Here is an 18,795-nt window from a genome sequence, read left to right as displayed (position 1 = left end):
TGTTATTTTCCCAGTGCCAAGGTGAAAGAAAAGTGGGGTTGAGGGGACATCTCCGCCACAAAAGTAAAAGTAAAATAAAATAAACATTCTCATCATCCATCTCTCTTGATCATACTCCCTTTCCTCCCTTTCTCCTTTCACAATCAATCAACCAAACCATCACATCACACAACTTCAGAGATCCAACTGTTCTGTTTGGGAATCGCCAAGTCAAAGTCACCTCGAAGCATATCATATACCGGTCACCTCCTCCTTGAAAGATGTCACAAGGTGAGTACTAATCTGCTTTCGAGGGTGCATCCGTGGGTCAGGGGTTTGGGAAAGGGGTCCTTCGTTCTTTGTCCTTGAAAAGACCATTTAGCGTCATTCATGTCACTGCGCATTGTGGGGAAAAGGACAAAGGTGATTGTTCAGACCTGTCTCACAAGCGAGGAGAGCGTAGGACACGCAAAGCAACAAGCAGGTTTGTTGTTGTAGTAGGGAATGGTGAGGGAAAAGCAACTCCGAAACATCTGAACACCTTGACTTTCCAAGAAAAGAAAAAAAGCTGTTTCTTGGCCTAAGGCTTGATCAGTTGTTGTGTAAACACCATCTCACTCTGTATACGTTTCATCATCATCTTTGCTTCGATCGTCAATTGCTTCCAGTTTGATCTACAACGACGGGTCTTGCATAGTCTTATTCCATCACTCTATATTGTACCACTTGATCACTAGGACAAACGCTGACCATCATGTCATCGGTCATCTCTCCCTCCGCACCTGTTCGTCCCTCAACAACAGTCCTACCTTCTGCCGGCACATCTTCTGCGGTGGTACCCTCTTCGGTAGCACCTCCCTCGTCGGTTGTGCCTCCATCTTCCGTCCCTCCGTCTACAACCCCTTCGACAGTACCGTCTAGCACGACATCATCGGTCCCTCCATCCTCCACACCGTCAAGTGTACCCCCTTCTTCCACACCATCCTCAACTGAACCTTCAACGGTACCATCAAGTACTGCTTCTAGCACAGCGCCATCATCAGCATCGTCTGCTCCGCCATCCGCTAGTCAAACCCCATCACCCTCGGGTGCAAATTCTGCATCTGCGACTGTTCCCGGATCAACTGCCCCCTCCGCTTTAGTAACATCTAGTGGTACTGCGCCTGTGATCGTTAGCGGCACTACATCAGGTACCCAAGCTGCATCAGATGCAGGACCAGCTACCGTGTAAGTATCTTCATATGCATCCGTCGTATACGCATGCTCATCCTCCGCAATAGTGTCGTCACAGTAACGGATAGCAACGGATCGACTCGAGTGACGTCAACCGCCATCCGAACAGGAGGTTCGACTAGTTCAGCAGCGGCAGGGAAGAAAGGTGGAAGCAGTGAGCCTTTAAAAGTTCGCCCAAAAGGTGAAGTCGCTGACAGTCCGTCCACTGGCTTAGACACTGGCGCGATCGTTGGTGGTGTTGTGGGAGGTCTTGCGGGGTTGGCTATTCTCGCGACCCTGTTGTGGTTCTTCTGCTTCCGAAAGAGAAGGAACAACGATCAAGCGTTTGACGAAAAGACAGTGAGTTCAAAGCAACCCAAGCCATCGTGGAAGTTTGGATTCCATTCTGATGTTCATGCCGTCTCTCAGTTTGACCCTACTCGAGCCGCTCGACATTCGGTCAACGATCCACTTGATCTCATCTCCCCCTCAGTTCCTGCCGTTGGTGGTGTTGCTGCTGCATCCGCTGCTTCGCCGCGTGTCGATCCTTTCCCTTACGAATCGACTGCTCAACCCGCTTCCGACCCGTACGACCCTTATTCGCATGCTCCTCCTATGCGCATGCCAGACGCAAGAGATTACATGGCCTCTGGAAACGCCTACGATCCTTACCCAAGTGGTCCCGAGGGTGGTTATGGCGTAGCAGCTGGTCTTGGCGGTGCTGCTCTGGGTGCTGCCGTCGCCGGTCACGAATATGGCAACCATCACAACGGCGGTTATGATGGGAACAGCCCATACACTTCACCTACTCAGAACGCATCTCCTGCAGCTGTCGCCAAACAACGCGAAGCGGCTTCTGAGAGAGCAAACCGTGGTAGTGGAGGATATGGTCAAGCGAGTGGTTCAGGTCAACGAGCCAGTGACGATGGAGTTGCCAGTCCAAACTTGTCAGATTCTGGACGAAGAGAGAGCGCGGTTAGTGAAGGTGGACGAACATCGGTGTATCAACATACCGACATGGGTTCGTTGCCCGACGAAGAGGAGCGACTAGCTGAAGAGATCCCGCCAAAGTAAGTGTACTTGGATTGGACCGAATGCGCGAGCATGACCAATGCTAATTTATCTTGTCCTGTAGCTACAACTCTCTTCGTCAGTAAAGTCTGCGTAGATCGTGATCGAAGGAAGGGGAAGGAAGCACAAAAACAAATCAACGTCATTTTATAATTCTATTTATCTAAACAAAAGCGAGCGGTAGAGCAAAGCATAGCTCGGTGGAAAGGTGGAACCGGAGAGGTCATTATACGAGGCTGTAACCAGGTTTCGGATGGTTTAGATGTTTTGTACGAGTATAGCTCAGTATGTATGGGCAGAAAACATGATACGAGTCACGAACATGGTATGAACTGGCTGTTTATATGTGGTGTTTTGCATATGAATGAGTTTGATCACCACCCCTTGCGCACTGTACCTCCACCTCGCGTGACCACCACCAAACAAAACGTACAGTCCGTTTCTCGTTGTATTCGCAATTACAGCATGAAGATATAAATATGTCATATCCATCTGTGATATCACAAGAAGGTGTGTACACTTGTCTTGTCTTGTCGCGCTTGCGACCATGAACAGCGTCTGCTTATCCTCAGATCTCAGGCTCAGCAGCTCGTAATCTTGCTCCTATAATTGAAGCCCTCGAACCGCTGTTAGCTTCATCCTCATCATCGTCCTCGTCAGCTTCTACACCGCCTCAATTGGTTGAAGATTCTGCTCGAAACGTACTTGAGCTTGGGTCATATCCATATGATCATATATCCGCTTTCGCAGGGAGATGGCAAGATGTAGAGTGGTGGGGATGTGTAAGGGATGAGTGGGAATTGAAGTGAGTTTGACGTCTTTTTTGGAAAAACCACAAGATTCACCGCTACATCGTCATGTCATACAGTCATGAATATCAGCTGGTGTGTGGGATTGTTGTGCTGATGTGAGCTATGAGTAGAGGAGTCAAAGAACGATTGGAGAAAAGGGAGGTCAAACCGAATTTGCACCAGCCAAGAAAATTGGACATATCCCTCGAAGATGATTGGGAGCGACTCTCGAAGGATGTGAAGTCAGTAGATCCAGTCGTCCGATTCGAAGGTATCATCATGAGTGAGTGTGAGCGAGCGGACGTCCCCCGCCAAACCAGATGGGGTTGGAGTAATTACCGTGTAGATTGACTGATATCCGTTCTGCGCTTAGTCAACCTCGTTCATTGTTGTCCTGCTGGTCTGCCCGAAAACGTCTTTCGGCACTTCTCGCCACTGCGTCATTCCTCTGAGGGACTGTTAGATAGTTCCAAGGGATGGGTTGCAGCTTATGGACCTTGGTTGGATGATCAAGGGAATTACAAATCTGATGCGGATGAGAAAGTGAGCTACAGAGACGGTACCCCATCGTCCCCTGATTGTCGGGCAGGGCAGCGCTGTAGAAAGAAGCGCTTTCGTAAATGCTGATATGTATTGATGCAGTTCGATAATGAATACATAAAGGCTCATCATCCAGATCTTGGCTTGAGGAGTATTGAGAGTATAACACGTTACGCGGAGAAATGGGGGTTTGTAGAAGAAAGAAGGGAGGAAATGCCAAAGGGCAATACGTTTGTGGTATGGCGTGTGAGGAGATGAGATTACAGCGGTGATATCGCACCATATAGATCTCGCACCGATAGCAGTTTCATACAAGTACATGTCTCCATGCATGAATTGTTGTTGTTGTTGTTGATGATGATGATGATGATGAAATAGCGATGCATGCCATTGGTAGCATCACTTACTTACCCACCCCTGAGCATGTGCCACAGAATGAGATGGATGATGGGATGACCCTTAGACCTGAAATCGGGACAATAATCCAAAGCACAAAGCACGTTTATTACAGCATCGATATCCCATCTCACTAGTCCAGCAGTAACTTACCAACTCCCTTCACGGTGACATCAACACATTTCATCTAGCGGACATACACATACTCGATAAAAGCTATAGACACCCACTATACATCCTGGCGAGACCCAGCTATATCGGTCAGAACCACCCCCCCGCTCTCATCACCTGCCGAGTGGTTGATCTTGTGACGATCAATCCCTGCTTCATCGCTCCCTGATCCCTTCCTTCATTCCCTGCTTGAACTCAGCGTAGACTACTACCTAGCTCAACCTCTTTGCGACGACTTCATCAACGGTCACCAACACTGCGTTTAGCATTGTGACGTCGCCTGAGTCCCTTACGCATCTCAACACTCTCGCACAGACACCTCTCGGATCTTCTCTTTCTGAAAATCACCCCTCAAAGGAAACCACAAGCTTCACCTCCTTTCCCCTCGCTTTTGGTCAACAACATCAACCCTACCACAATTCACGTACACGCATGACGGGTGTCACTGAGCCACGAGCTCAGTCTCTGGAACGGCATGCATACCCTACTGCAAGCAACACTACCACTCGAGCTATGGACACGGACGCTAGTGCATCATCTGGGACAGGAGAAGTTGAGGCGGGACCTAGTCGGAGTCGGAGACACTCACAAGTAGGCAGTGGCGACTGCGAAAGGACCGAAGCTAGTGTCTCCGCCGCGGATGCGATATGCGACGAGGACGGGAACGACGATGACGATGTTGATGATGAGCGAAGAAGACGACATAAATCGACTTCGTCTCCTCTTCCACATCTCGATATAGCAACGTATCCTACTCAACAATTATTGCGTCTCCTGGCGAACTTGCTTCAACAAATCGCTACTTCCAACGATCAACTTAGACCCGAATCAGATACCGAAGAAGACTCTGATCAACCTTCAGGTGATCGCACAGGAGGAGGAGGATCAGATGCAGGGGAAGGAGGAGGAGGAGGTATACGTTCTCGACCTCATTCAAGGACATCTGGTGTCTCATCAAACGCGGCGAGTTCTTCATCACCCACTACTGAACTGTTCCATCAACATCATCATACTGCTGAAAGTTCGGAACAAAGACAACGACCAGGATCAGCAACGCATTCTCGGTCAAACTCCGAACTGATCTCACCACCTTCATTAGCGGATTACCCTCTGTTCTCAGCATCAAAAGCATCACTCTCCCATCCTTCTTCCTTACTCGCTTTCCACGCCCGTCACGTCCCTAGCATATCCATCGAAGCGTATCTACTTCGTATACTCAAATACTGTCCTACGACCAACGAAGTCTTCTTGGGTCTACTGGTTTACTTTGACAGGATGACCAGATTGGGTACTCCGTTAGGTGTAGGTGGGGAAGGTGCTGGGTTGGGAGTGGGATTGGGAAAAGGCAAAGGGTTCGCAATAGACAGTTATAATGTGCATAGATTGGTGATCGCCGGTGTGACAGTGGCGAGCAAGTTCTTCTCAGGTGAGCTGGTGTTCACACATTTTTATCCCTTGCTTTTGTCTCACATCATTCCAACCTCTTGCTCTTGTCTTTGAACAAGTCCTACATCACCTTGGAAACAATCAATGCTGATCTGGTCTCTGCTTGCTCTCCGCAGACGTCTTCTACACCAACTCGAGATATGCCAAAGTTGGCGGTCTCCCACCTACTGAGCTCAACTCGCTCGAATTGCAGTTCTTGCTTCTTAACGATTTCAGACTGCGCATCTCTATCGAGGAAATGCAAAAATACGGCGACAGACTATTAGCGTATGCTGAGGAAGAAGAGCGAGAGCTTGTTGATTCGATGGAGGGTTATCGACGGGAGAAGGATGGACGAAGCCAACATGGAGAGGAACACGCGAAGTCAACTCCGAGTACTGCTGGACCCAACGTGCACGTGCAGGATACTCATTTTGCCTCGGCTGAGCAGAGTAAGGAGGGGGAAGAAACGTCAATGCAGGTGGATGGGGAAAACGAATCGGAATCACAACCGGCTGTTGCACCTGATCATCCATCAGCGCCAAATAGTGCCCCTCCATCTCGAAACGATTCAGCACCAGCATCAGCCAGTGCTTCAATACCTATTTCGACGAAGCAACCTCACCACTCTCAGACATATCCACCTCCGACAGCTGCTACATCAGTTCATCCTATCGCGGTGAACACTGGTGCGATGCCAAGATCGAAGCAGGAGAAGGACAGCTGGGTTGGGAATGGGAATGGGAATGGGAATGGTGGTGTGGGCGAATCACATGCGCATGCTGTGCCCAGCGGATTGAGAGATTGGCCAAGAGCAGACGAAGTCATAGGAGGGAGGATGACAACCCCAATGAGGGATTAAGCGGTTCAAAGTGATAGTGTTTGAGTATAGAGAGATCATTGCAACCAATCTCCGTCATTGGTAGTCATTCTAGCATATGTGTAGCAGTTCAGGGGGTCACAACATCTCATACCAATACATCTAGAGCAAGATTATGAAAGACAGGCATGCTATCATGTAGGGTATATATGTACAAGGTACTCGTCTATCGTGCATATGAGAGGTCATGCATGTTGGGTGCGATGGAAGCCACCTGTAGGGAAACGCCACGTGGGAATCTGCGACAGGAACCCAACAACAACGGACGAACAACAGAGAATTCTTATTGTTCTCTATCCTATCGTTTCCAACATGACCCTTTTGCAGACTTTCCGCTATTGTCTGAATCTCATTCTCACTTCGCACACGTATGGATCGGGATTGTGCCCTCAAAGAACAAAAGGATGTTTTGCATTTCCACGTTTTTTGTGGGTCGTGGTCGAGGTCGAGGTTGATCTTTAGTTACGCCCTCTGTCCTGCTTGCACCCAGCTCCCTTGTTTCTGGTGTGTGTAGGAGGTGATGGGTGCCTGAAAGATGCTTCTTTGTCGTGGTGATGAAATGCACATGAGTACTGAATACTACAGATGATGAGTATATGACTGATCTACAATTAATCATACTTACTTGTTCATTCGTACTTATATCATTTCCCAGACGTTGATCATCTCCCTCTACTCGCATTGATTGAAAGACCTGCTTGTATTTAGTGCTCTACCCGCTGATTCGTTGGAGCTTGGTCTGGACCACTCTTTTCGTTGCCTCGTAGCTCCACACCCTCATTCCACTTGCTTCTTATATACATACACATCCTGCAAGTCGAGTTTTCACACACACAGCGAAGCGCTTCTCCGACTGTCCTTGCGTGATATATATTCATATATAGTCAACACTTGTGCGTCGTCCCACCCATCGTCTGACCGACTACTACAGTTCTGCATTGAAAACGTAAGTAGCAATCGACGATCGTTGTTCCATGCTGCAATTGCTTTTCGCTCGATTCTGATATCGTATGATCCTCGCTCGCAGCATCGACATGTCATCCCAAGCTCCACCGCCGCCACACACTCCTTCTCCCTCTCCTTCCTCACCAGCCTCGAACCCCAACGTCCGAATTACCCTTCCCACACCTCCATCTTTCTCAGCCCATCGGTCCAGATCCCATTCTGTCGATCCTAAACCGGCTCCACCAGCACCCACCATTATGGAAGGAAAACGATTGAGCATCTCTTCGATCGATGATCCCGTCGTTGCCCATAACGAGAAGAAAGACCGACGAGTCAGCTTCGATCATGCTTCAAACGCTGTTCAGGTGAACGCGATTGGCAGTGCTCCTATTCATATTGCGTCGTCAAATGCCCAAATCGAAGGCGGATTAAAATCCCCTCTGTATAAAATCCCACAACGACAAGCTGTCGACGAGAATGATGACGATCAAGTAGAACAGCTCATCGCCACCCCTCCCCCACCTCCGTCTGCTACCCAAACCCAAACACCCCCTCGAACAAACCTTCATCGTCGACCACTTTCTTATCAAGGATTCGGCCCACTTCCATCAAACACGACCAGTAATGGCTCACCATCTCGATTCGCCACCACCGCCGCTGCGAGAGGTTTGTCCATCGCCCCGCCGTCATTGACCAAGTCTCACACCCAAGGAGGTGGAGGGAGTTTCGGCTCAATTTGGTCAGCTGGTTTGATCCCATCTTCGACCACATCGGGATGGATCACTCCAGGCTTGAAGAGCGGTAAGACCACGACTAGCAATGCATCGGTCACTGCGCCAACCGCGGCAACAGCCAGCGTGGTGGCGAAGCAACGAGGGTTGACAGTGGCGGTTGTGAAGGAGGGTAGTACCGGTGGAGGTGTGGTAGTCCCCGTCACTCCAGGTTTGGGTAGTGCGGGACTCAAGTCTCCAATCGCTCAAGTACTCAAGGGTTTGGATAGCGCAACGTCGGCATTAGGGAGTGCGAAAATTATCGATGAGCCAAATAGCGCTAAGAGTGATGGAACGAAGAAGAGAGAGAGTAAGTCGTTCCCACTTTATCTATCGCAGTAACAGTGCTGATATTGCTACCTAGTCATATTGTGCAAGTTCTACCACACACCAGGACTGACCTGTACCTCACGACCATGTCGATTCGTTCATGCTCTCGACGCTATCACTTCTCCCTCTCTCGACTCGACTTCGGGTTCTGCCAAACCATCTTTGTCGGCATACCAGATGCTTTCACCCACAACTGCGAATCAACTCTATGTCGATGGAGAAGGTACATCACCCGATCCTACGAGCGGTACGTTCGCCCAAGCGCAAATGCAATTCACGTCAGCAACAGCATCAGCACCAAAAGCCTCCCTTCGGATCGGAGAAGGTGACGTCGAACTTGGCGAGAGAGAGGTTGTTGAAGATGCATATGGGAAGGAAGTGGTAGGCACAGTTTTCCTGATGTCCGGAGGAGGTAAGGGGGCTGGAGGGAAGGGGAGAGAAAAGTACAAGAGTGAGTCGTGGCATAAACAGTCCTTACTTGCGACTGAGTCACTCATATCGCTACTCTCTTCAGCCGTCCCCTGTAAGGATTACGCGGAAGGTCACTGTCCGTATGGCGATTACTGCTCTTTCATCCAGTGAGTGCGACTACGATCATGCTTGATACGCTACACCCTAGTAAACTAATTTGACATACTGAGCAGTGACGAGAAGCCATCGGAGACGATCAAGGCGAATGAGAACGACACCCTTCATCGCACTTCCGATGTTCAGCCGACCTGTCCAACGCACCGCAAAACCAGCTCGTTGAGCAGCTCTCTGTCAGCCTGGACGCGGGCACTGCCCAATAACATACTCGTGCCGTCTGTCAAGGTCGACTCGTCCGTACTGGGGAGAAACCATCAGAGCTTGTCCGCCTTCGCCCCGCCCTTCCTCCAGGCTCCGATCGAGGTGGGTTACAAGGGCGAACTTCTACCTGCTCCTCCTCTCCAGAGTCCAAAGTCTCCACGTGAACCATCCACACCTCCTCCTGAGACGAAACATCCGCAAGCGTTCCCAATGACGCCTACCACTACTGCTCCGCCAAAAGTCAACGCTTGGTCCAAAGGTCCTCCTGGGGCGTTGAGAAAAGTCGCCAGTCTTAGGAAAGTTGCCAAGCTCGAATCTCACAATGGAGGAAATGGACAAGAGTTGACGCTCAAGACGCCCACCTCGGCAACACACTTGGTACCACCCGCATCGGCTGTATCGATGTTCGGTACCGAGTCTGATCCTGCGACGCCATTTGACCCGGCCGTCCAGAGACGCAAGATCCAGGAGATGGAAGAGGAAGCGAGAGGACGAATAACAACAGCGACAGCGAAACCAAAATCAAACTTGTCGTCATCCACGACGACAATCGCTTTTGAAGCAGGTCCACCTCTCCCTTCGTCCCCGCCTTACCCCTCGATGGAGCATCCGGGAGGTGTTCAGCCGTTTATCGCCCCTCCGACATATCCCTGGGGTATGCCAATGTCGCCAGTAGCGATAGGCGCAGGCATGCAGGATTCGATGATCCCCAGTATCCCAGGTGGACTGGGAGTGATGTGGACACCTGCAGGATGGGCTGTCCAAGATGCTGCGATGAAGAATGCCCTGAGAGCCGCCGAGGTCAAGTCGAAATATGTCGATGCGAAGAGGAGGAAGCCGAAGAGTTATTTCAGGAGTGAGTGGCTAAGTGGTCAGCGACCGAGAAGCATGTGCTGATGTTGGTAACTTGTGGTCGTAGCACGCCCGTGCAAATTCTTCGCAGAGGGGTATTGTCCTCATGGTGACCAATGCACTTAGTGAGTCAGCCGACCTACAATCTGATAAGCAAGTGAAGCTGATCAGCCGCCTCTCTGTCTCGACTCAGCATGCACATCGTTCCTCCACTTTCACCGCATGAATCCTCCATTGCTAGCTCAGATAGCGATTCGCCTCGACCCGATAACCTCTCGCTCTCTCCGCAATCTCGACCTCATCCGAAACACAAGACTCTCCCATGCAAATTCTTCAACTCCGCAACTGGATGTATCAACGGCGACTCATGCTCGTTCCTCCATACTCGGGTCGTCCCTGAGAGTGTGCCGCTGGTCGAGAGACCTAGACCATGGAGGACGAAGCCGTGTCGTCATTATCAGCTGGGACGATGTACCCTCGGCGACGCATGTCATTTCGCCCATGTTATCGATCCTGCTTGGGTAGCATCTGGAACAGGTACGAGCATAGGAATGACGAGAACCAGATCGGCCGGAGCGGGAGGGGAGATGATCTTGACGGCTGAAAGGGTTGAAAGAACACTGGAAGAGATGAGGGAGTGGAGCGTAGGTGAAGAAGAAGATGAGGAAGACGATGATGTGGAGATTGTAAGTGGCTCTGCAGGTACCCAAACAAGAGTGGAAGTCAAGCTGACCATGACGAGTGATCTTGTAGGTAACGGAGGATACGTCGTTGAATAGCTCCAGAAGTTTCAGTGGGTTCAGTGCTATTGCGGTTTGATATGTCTGTTGGATACCTGTCAATAGTTTAGTATTGCTTCTTTATGCATCCAAATCGGGTTCCTCTTTCTGTACAGATCATGTGTTCATACTTGCTTGAGTCGAGGTATCATTTGCTCATTACAGCACTTTTGTGTGTTTTCTTGTCGTCAACCGCAACATATCCTGTACAGGTACTCCAGTAAGAAAATAGCTCCCAATCGACGCAAGTAATGTTCGCTCAATACCCCGTGTTGTCGCGTCGTTTCATCTTGGTGATGCAAACACCTTTCTGTTTCCCTGCACACACAAACATATGACGTTTGCAATTGCATGCCAAGTCTGCACCCAAGCATACTGAACGGTGCGGTGCAGTACAGCCGTACTCTTACTCGTATGCACTACTTGTTCCCTCATCTCCAGCCAAGGCCGTTATGTGACCCAACCGACCAACCGACGAAACGCCACTCCCTTTGTTTGTTTACAACGAATCCCATCGGATGTGTCTAGGGAATTACCGTATCTGGTCATTTTATCACCAAAATCAAAGCTGGAGGACCGTGCTTGCTTTTCAGGGGAATTAAATTATTATTGTTGACGAAACAACAAAGAGCAGAGGACGGGGGGGCACACTGCACTGTGCATGTTGCATGGATCCTCCCCTTTCATTTCCGTCCCATCCGTTCAACCAACAGCATTCCACCTCCTCTTTCCTCTCTTTCATTCATCTCATTTCATTCATTCATTCACTTACTTCGACTTCAACTTTGATACTTGATTTTACTTTCTCACTTACAGGACACCACACCACATCACACTCATTCACAACCACACTCGTTTCGACAACACCACCAACACCACCAACGACCAAACAAATCATCCGACACGAATCAACTCGATACTACAACACTACCACCTACCTTTCGCTAAGTATAAAAGACTCTCAAATCACAATGTTCGCCGCTCTTGCTCTTGCTGCTCTTCCTCTTCTCTCTGGTGAGTCGCCTTCTTCCATCGCGACAATACAATCTAGCCTGTCCAGACTCATACGCTGACCTGGTGATTCCCCCTTCCTTTGTCAACCATCTCTTCTTCCTACGCACGAATCTTCCTCCGTCCCTCACTACCCTCCTACTCATCAATCAATCACGAATGAATCGATAACCCAAACACAGCTGTGATGGCTATTGACGGATGTACACGTAATGCGACTGTTCAACAGGGCGACACTTGCGATTCCATCTGTGAGTGATGGGTCTTGTTGTTCATGAAGGGCGATAGGCCGTCTTGGCGTTGCCCTGGCGTTGTTTCAGAACTATGCTGACCTCGTATTTACTCTTCCTTCTCCTTTACCTCGTCCTTTCTCATGTGCAATGGAACAAATGCACTTGTCACTTCCCCTTGTTGGCCACTTGTCCTCTCCTATCTCAACCGAATCCGATTCATCTCACTCCACGCAGCCCGAAAATATGGTGTTTCCACCTACCAATTGGCCCTCGTGAACGACGCCACTATCGACGAGAACTGTGACAACCTTTCACCCGGACAAAACGTCTGTCTCGGTGTCTCCGGCGAGGACTGTACAAAGGTCTATACCGTTGTTCCCAACGAGTGAGTGTCTCCGTTCACCAATCACTAAAACCAGTCGGCTGACGTTTTCGTTTGTGTTTGCGCTTATAGCACCTGCGCTTGGGTTCAAGAAATGTACGGTATCTCCAACCAAACTTTCTGGTCCAACAACCCTCAGGTCGACGCTGCTTGTGACAACATCTACGTCGGCGAGGTCCTATGTGTTGACACCGAGTCTTTCTCCTACCCTCAATACAACGAGACTCTTTACAACGTGAGCATCTCTCGCTCGTGAAGCCTCGTAGACGCAATCCGCTGACGATGATGTGACGTTTGACAGGCTCTCGCTTACACCTACCTTCCCTTCTGCGACGAGTAAACCCGTTGTAGCGAGATTCTCCTTTGTCTCTTTCTGTTTCCTTCTATTTGTCACCCGGAATGTTCATATACCCAACCCGATCGAGTATCGATGATCCATTGCCAGAGGCATATACCTGAAGCCATAGTTCTCCGCTTTATTGTAGGGACGACGGTCGTTTCTTTCAATACCCTTTGACTTTATTTTACGAGGAGACGTATATGGACACTTTGAGAGTGTTGGCTATTTCAGTAGTAGTAGCAAGTAGGAACGCAGATGAATCGTTTTAACGACAATTGTGCATCAGTGTGCATGTCAAGTCAGTATGGAACCGATCAGTCGAACTACAACTCGTACAGCTACATTATACTTTCACTATCTTGCTGGAATCATGGTAAAGTATCTAAGACACGATCGATTTGAATTAGTAGATGAACTTGAATGAAAGATCTTGAGGAGCGACATCTGTACGATACGTACGAGCAGAAGACAGTGACCTACATCACATAGTCCTAGTACATGTCCGCTGAATTGAAAGGCACAGATAGATAGATACGCACGGACAAGGTCAAAGCAGCCATCACCATCAGACTGGCCATGCAGTAGAATTCCTAGAAATGTGTCATCTGATACTAGTTTTCAAATAATCCTACGTTTTCAGATTCCCAAGTCCGGGAATTATGCCGGGTGATGTTGTGGTCTTGCCCCTGTCCCTGAGCGGATGAGGGGAAGGATAGATTGTAAATTTTCAGACATTTTTTGATGCCGAGGTTAGGGATAGGTCCTTGCAATTCGCTCGCAACAAGCAGCAAAGGTAATAATAAAAATAACAATCAATCTACTGTTACTAACTACTATCGATAACAATTCACACCTACCATCCATTGACACATCCATCCAGACAGAGACTTTGAGTGAAGGAGAAGAGGATAGCAACGTCGACTCTCCAGCGTCCATCATCAATAGACAGATCGACAGACAAACGAGTCCTCATTCCCTTCGATAACGGTCGCATTCCTTCCACGTGTTGCCCCACCTTCAACTCACTTTCTCTTGTATCAAAGAGAAAGCGAGGGGCAAACTCGTAGGAAGAAGAAGTGACCACTCAACCACTCATGTCGGGTCATCATCATCAAACCCATCAGCATCAACATGTTGGAACCTCGTCTGGGATAGGGACAACAGGAGGAGGAAGTGGTGGTGGACCATGGCAACCGCCCGTCCCGTCTTTGGCATCTTTGCCAGTGGACAGGACAAAGACGGAGCCTACACCGGCTTTCTACAAGTTGCAATTCGGTGACGATGTGACGGGTTTCTCTTACTACGTGAGGACGTTGATGGTGATGATTGGGAGGAATTGCGTGAGTCAAAAGCGGAACGATCGAAAGCTTCATAAGACTGATCGCCAACCCCTTGTGTAGGAACGAGCGGCACCTGTTCCTCCACCTGCAATCACTTCGCCTACCGTTCCTACGAATCCACCACTAGACCCCAATCAACCTTCCCCACCTCTCCCCGTCCCACCTACAATCCTTCACACTCCTCCCTTGGCCGACTTCTCCACACCACCCACAGCTTTCCCCCCAGTCGCCGAAGCTTCTCAATCTCCCGGTGTAATCGGTGCGAGTGCCGAAGAGACCTCCCTACCACCTTACATGACAACCGATGCGTTATCAATACACCACTCATCGCTTACACCGGACTTCGATTTGGGATTCGATCACGAGCTGGAACCGGAGATCAAAGAGGAAGATGTTGGCGTGCTGGCAGAACTGGCGGAAGCCGTCAAGGTGGAAGAAAGTCTTGCTCAGCTCAGCGTTGAGAGGGATTTCGGATCTCAACCGCCCCCGCTTGGGGAGGAAGGTCTCCATGACATCGATATCAAGCCAGATATACACGTGGATATGGATATGGATATGGATATGGATATGGAGATGGACATGGAGGGCATGGAAATGGAGATGGAGTTGGACATGGAAGATATTGACATTCACAACATCCCCCCTCCACCCCCACCGCCTCCGCCAGCAAAGTCCTCAGCACCGGTAGAACATGTCGATGTGGATCTAGGACCGCTCAAATCGGTCTCAAGAAACCACGCGAAGATCGAGTACAGAGCGGATCTGGGACATTTCTGTTTGGAGATTTACGGGAGAAACGGTGCATGGGTAGACGATCGGTACTATGTTAAAGGATCGATTGTACCTCTTGCTCAGGGGTGAGTATCATTTGCCTGAAGAGAAATGGAGAGAATGAAGCTGATCCGAGACGTTGTTGTTGCAGATCCCAAATTCAAATCGCTACCCGAATCTTCTCCTTCGTCCTCCCTCCTTCTCCCATCTCATCTCCTACTTACACCCACTACGCTCTTGACGGCACCAACGCTGAAGGTCAGCAATTCGAAGATCTGCCTTACCCCTACAACCTCCCTCCTGCCGAAGTGGGATACCAAGAGTTCTACGGCGAAGCAGGTCCTGGTCCAGCTTCTGCAGCTGCTATGGCTGCTCGAGCTCCACCGGCATTCAACGCCTTTGCCGCAGCTGATGGGTATGGTCTCGGATTTGAGGGAATGGGCGAAAATGGATGGGAAGATGGATGGGATTCAGACGAGAACAGCGATGATCACGAGGAATGGGTGGAAGAGCGTGCCGATAATGAAGGACAGGGAGTACAGGCAACGGTCGCTCTGGAAGAAGTGCAAAAGATCGGAGACGCGCCGAAGACCAAGGAGAAAAAGCAGGAGAAAGCCTCGAAACCGAAAGTGAAGCAACGCGCGGCAGCACCAGGAGGGGGGGACGAATCCGAGCTTTCGTCTGTGTCAAGTGAACATGAAGCGGAGAAACCGAAGAAGAAGAAGAAGCAGACCAAGACGAAACCGAGTGCTGTCGAAGAGACTGGGGGACAGTCTGTGGTCGAGAGCGCAGTGGAAGAGTCTGGCGTAGATGCGGCTAAGGAAGATGGCAAGGTGAAAGCGAAGACGAAGAGTGGCACAGAACCGAAGAAGACGAAGAAGAAGAAGATCAAGCCGGCGGAGGATACAGTGGAAGTCGAAGGAGAGAGTGGATCTGCAGCCCCGTCAACTACCGAGGCGGGTGCAGCCTCGACGACGACGACGACGACGACCCCCTCGAAAAAGTCTAAGAAAGCCAAACCTGCTGCTGAAAGCGCAGCCACTGGGGATGACGATGTCAAGCCGACAGTGCCAAAGAAGGATCACAAGAAGAAGCCTAAACCGGCACCGGCACCGGCACCGACACCTGCTACGGAAACACCAGTTAAACCGGAAGGTCCGATGACATTGGCGGAGGTCGTTCAAGCTCCACCGCCGATACCTACGCTCGCCGCCGCCATGGCTTCCGCTCCTGCTCTTGCCCCTGCTCCTGCCCCTACACCTGCCACTCCCATCCGCCCCCCAGCTCCTGCTGCCTCTCAACCTGTCGTCCGACCTCCAGGTCAACCGGTACCGGGAGTTCCTTCACAACAACCCCAGCCAGGTCCACAAGGCCAACCGGGCCAGCCGATTGCTGTCAGGCCACCAATGCCAATACAAGGCGGCGTGCGACCTCCTCCAAACCTTCAACATCCTCAACCTCATTTGCCTGGTCAGGCCCCGCATCCTATGGGTCACCCCCACCCTCACCCGAATATGCCTCACCCTCATCCGCAAGGTCCGCAGGGTCAACCGCATCCTCAGCAAGCGCCCCATACGCCACAAATGGTCAGACCGCCTTCTCAACCCGGTCAACCGATGCCGCCCAACATGCAAGCGCGATCAACGCCGCCGGCTTCCGGTGCGAGCTCACCTCAACCTCAGGCGCCTTTCTATTGTACCGAGTTGAACGAGACGCCTGGCCGAGCTGGACATATCATTGTCAATGTGCCGATTCCGCCATCCGGTGCTGGACCCCGACCACCGCCAGGACCAATTCTTGGTCTCGATGGCAAGCCGTTCATCGGTCCGCCACCCTTGAAACCTACCGCTACTTTCGCGACGATCATTCATCGGGCTTTGCAGTATCTTCCACGTGGAAGAGGTACGCTCGGAGAGGTGTGCAACTGGGTGGCGGGTGAATGGGAATGGTTCCGACTCAATGTCGATTCAGGATGGCAGAACTCGATTCGACATAACTTGTCACTCAACAAGGCGTTCCTCAAAGTCCCGCGTATCCCTGAAGATGATCCAGAATCCAAGGGATCCGTGTGGATCATCGATCCGGAGGAGGGACCTCTGTTCGAGGAGAAACAGAGGAGGGACGCGGCCAAGTCTGCTAGTAAGGACAAGAATGCGGAGTCGCGACGTGAGAAGGAGAGGATCAGGGCGGAAGAACGAGCGAAGAAACAGAGAGAGGCAGCGATGGAAGCGGCGAGAAACCCTCAACCACCTATACCTCGAGCGATTCCTGTCGCACCTCGACCGATTGCCCGACCTATCCCTCAATCGACACCCTCTGCCCCGCCTGCACCGCCTGCTCCCGTATCGGCTAACGCCAAGGGTATACTCCAACCGAAAGCGAAGATCGTCGTGGTCATGCAGCCTATCACTCCGGCCATGCGAGCGAAGAGTGTCATCTCCACTACGGACGCCGCTGGAAATCCGCTTCCCTTTGTATGCGACGGTACGACCCTTGTACTGGACCAACAGACTTTCGGTCATCTTACCACGGATATCCTCGACAAGTTGACCCTCCTGGGAGCAGCTGGAGCGGTCGATGTCTTGTCTGCTTGGGTTATCAACAAGAACAAGCAACAGGCGACCAAGGCTGCTCAAGCTGCTCAGGCGAAAGGAGGAGCTCCAAACAACGGTATCAAGAATGGCGTATCCGCGACGAACGGAAATATTCAGAGACCGATCAACGGCGGTCCAGCGGGTGGCATAGCACCACGACCATTACAGCCTCCCAAGGGTGTTCCTGGTGCTCCTGGTATCGGCGTTGCAGCTCCGAACAAACCCGCCGTTGCAACTCCAACGCCTGCACCTGCTCCTGCCGCTGCAGCGAAACCTACCGTTGGACCTGGCGGAAAACCTCTACCTGGACCTGCACCACCCGGAACGAGTCTCACCAAAGTGATCGGAATGATCGCAGCTGTCGCCAACGCCAAGGGCGATGTGAACACGGTCGGACCGAACGCTTCTGCTCTTCTGAGGTATATCAGAGTAGTAGGTGTGGATATAGACTTGCGAGTGGCGGAGAGGATTTGGGCGACTGGTATTGTTCCGCCCTTACCGCAAAAGAAGGCCGTCCCAGGAGGTGTCAAGCCGGGTGGGAACGTCAACAACGGTGCTGGAGGCGTGAAACCGGCGGGAACGCCAGGGACAGCAACACCCAGTCCAGCACCCGCACCTGCATCTGTGTCTGCGACTGGAACAGCAGCTCCAGCGTCCACTCCTGCTCCAGCAACTGCACCTTCTACGGCACCTTCTACGGCACCGACGTCTACAACCGCTGCACCGGCTCCGGCACCAATGACTACAGCCAACGCAGGGATGAAGCGCAAGCTGGAAGATGGTGCGCCAAGCGCTGGGAATGTCATTGGTTCGGCAGGAGCTGCGACTGGTCCTTCCGTTGAGCAGGATGCGAAGAAGCCTAGGGTCGAAGCGTCGAGTGCGTAGTGTGAGAAGTTGGACAGTTTCATATTTAGTGGGTGTGTGTGTGCAAATGGCGAAGTATAATCGGTTCATGGTTCGTTTCGTATCATCATTGAGTGTAGTCACCCTCTATTAGCTTTTACTTTTCTCATTCTCATATATGGGTTTTCAAATACGGTTCTCCTTTTGGCTGTTTTTAACGCTGTTTGTCGACTGTTGTACCTAGCATCACAATATATATCCAGTCTGCATAGGTTGTTTATTCAATAGAAATGCATCATCAGCCTTTTCGAAATATCTCAGGCAGCTCCATCGTCCAAGCAAGCGATCTGA

General features: G+C 50.8%; 6 protein-coding genes across 6 annotated transcripts; all 6 read left to right on the top strand.

Annotated features, from left to right (window-relative positions):
• Nucleotides 1-733: 733 nt before the first annotated feature.
• On the top strand, nucleotides 734-2,348 carry CI109_101140 (uncharacterized protein; the record flags this gene model as incomplete). Its single annotated transcript, XM_032002791.2, has 5 exons — nucleotides 734-1,206; nucleotides 1,260-1,366; nucleotides 1,427-1,551; nucleotides 1,621-2,261; nucleotides 2,327-2,348. The coding sequence occupies 5 exons, from the start codon at nucleotides 734-736 to the stop codon at nucleotides 2,346-2,348; spliced, it is 1,368 nt and encodes a 455-aa protein (XP_031863130.2).
• A 393-nt stretch (nucleotides 2,349-2,741) lies between these two features.
• CI109_101139 (uncharacterized protein) lies at nucleotides 2,742-3,851 on the top strand (the record flags this gene model as incomplete). The annotated part of the gene is made up of 5 exons (XM_065966909.1): nucleotides 2,742-2,772; nucleotides 2,842-3,067; nucleotides 3,185-3,336; nucleotides 3,427-3,596; nucleotides 3,696-3,851. The coding sequence occupies 5 exons, from the start codon at nucleotides 2,742-2,744 to the stop codon at nucleotides 3,849-3,851; spliced, it is 735 nt and encodes a 244-aa protein (XP_065822981.1).
• A 741-nt stretch (nucleotides 3,852-4,592) lies between these two features.
• CI109_101138 (uncharacterized protein) lies at nucleotides 4,593-6,447 on the top strand (the record flags this gene model as incomplete). Its single annotated transcript, XM_032002790.1, has 2 exons — nucleotides 4,593-5,586; nucleotides 5,723-6,447. The coding sequence occupies 2 exons, from the start codon at nucleotides 4,593-4,595 to the stop codon at nucleotides 6,445-6,447; spliced, it is 1,719 nt and encodes a 572-aa protein (XP_031863129.1).
• Nucleotides 6,448-7,499: 1,052 nt separating this feature from the next.
• Nucleotides 7,500-10,970, top strand: CI109_101137 (uncharacterized protein; the record flags this gene model as incomplete). Its single annotated transcript, XM_065966908.1, has 7 exons — nucleotides 7,500-8,490; nucleotides 8,545-8,961; nucleotides 9,025-9,088; nucleotides 9,155-10,155; nucleotides 10,219-10,276; nucleotides 10,345-10,837; nucleotides 10,905-10,970. 7 exons carry the CDS (start codon nucleotides 7,500-7,502, stop codon nucleotides 10,968-10,970), a joined length of 3,090 nt encoding a protein of 1,029 aa, XP_065822980.1.
• A 931-nt stretch (nucleotides 10,971-11,901) lies between these two features.
• CI109_101136 (uncharacterized protein) lies at nucleotides 11,902-12,896 on the top strand (the record flags this gene model as incomplete). The annotated part of the gene is made up of 5 exons (XM_065966907.1): nucleotides 11,902-11,944; nucleotides 12,124-12,192; nucleotides 12,409-12,559; nucleotides 12,629-12,791; nucleotides 12,858-12,896. 5 exons carry the CDS (start codon nucleotides 11,902-11,904, stop codon nucleotides 12,894-12,896), a joined length of 465 nt encoding a protein of 154 aa, XP_065822979.1.
• A 1,094-nt stretch (nucleotides 12,897-13,990) lies between these two features.
• Nucleotides 13,991-18,486, top strand: CI109_101135 (uncharacterized protein; the record flags this gene model as incomplete). The annotated part of the gene is made up of 3 exons (XM_032002787.2): nucleotides 13,991-14,236; nucleotides 14,297-15,093; nucleotides 15,159-18,486. 3 exons carry the CDS (start codon nucleotides 13,991-13,993, stop codon nucleotides 18,484-18,486), a joined length of 4,371 nt encoding a protein of 1,456 aa, XP_031863126.2.
• Between the last annotated feature and the right edge of the window lie 309 nt (nucleotides 18,487-18,795).

Source organism: Kwoniella shandongensis, chromosome 2 (genome assembly GCF_008629635.2).
Source record: "Kwoniella shandongensis chromosome 2, complete sequence".
In the NCBI taxonomy this organism is placed as follows: domain Eukaryota; kingdom Fungi; phylum Basidiomycota; class Tremellomycetes; order Tremellales; family Cryptococcaceae; genus Kwoniella; species Kwoniella shandongensis.
Note: the sequence above shows the minus strand (reverse complement) of the source record. Positions and strands in the feature narration are given on the sequence as shown.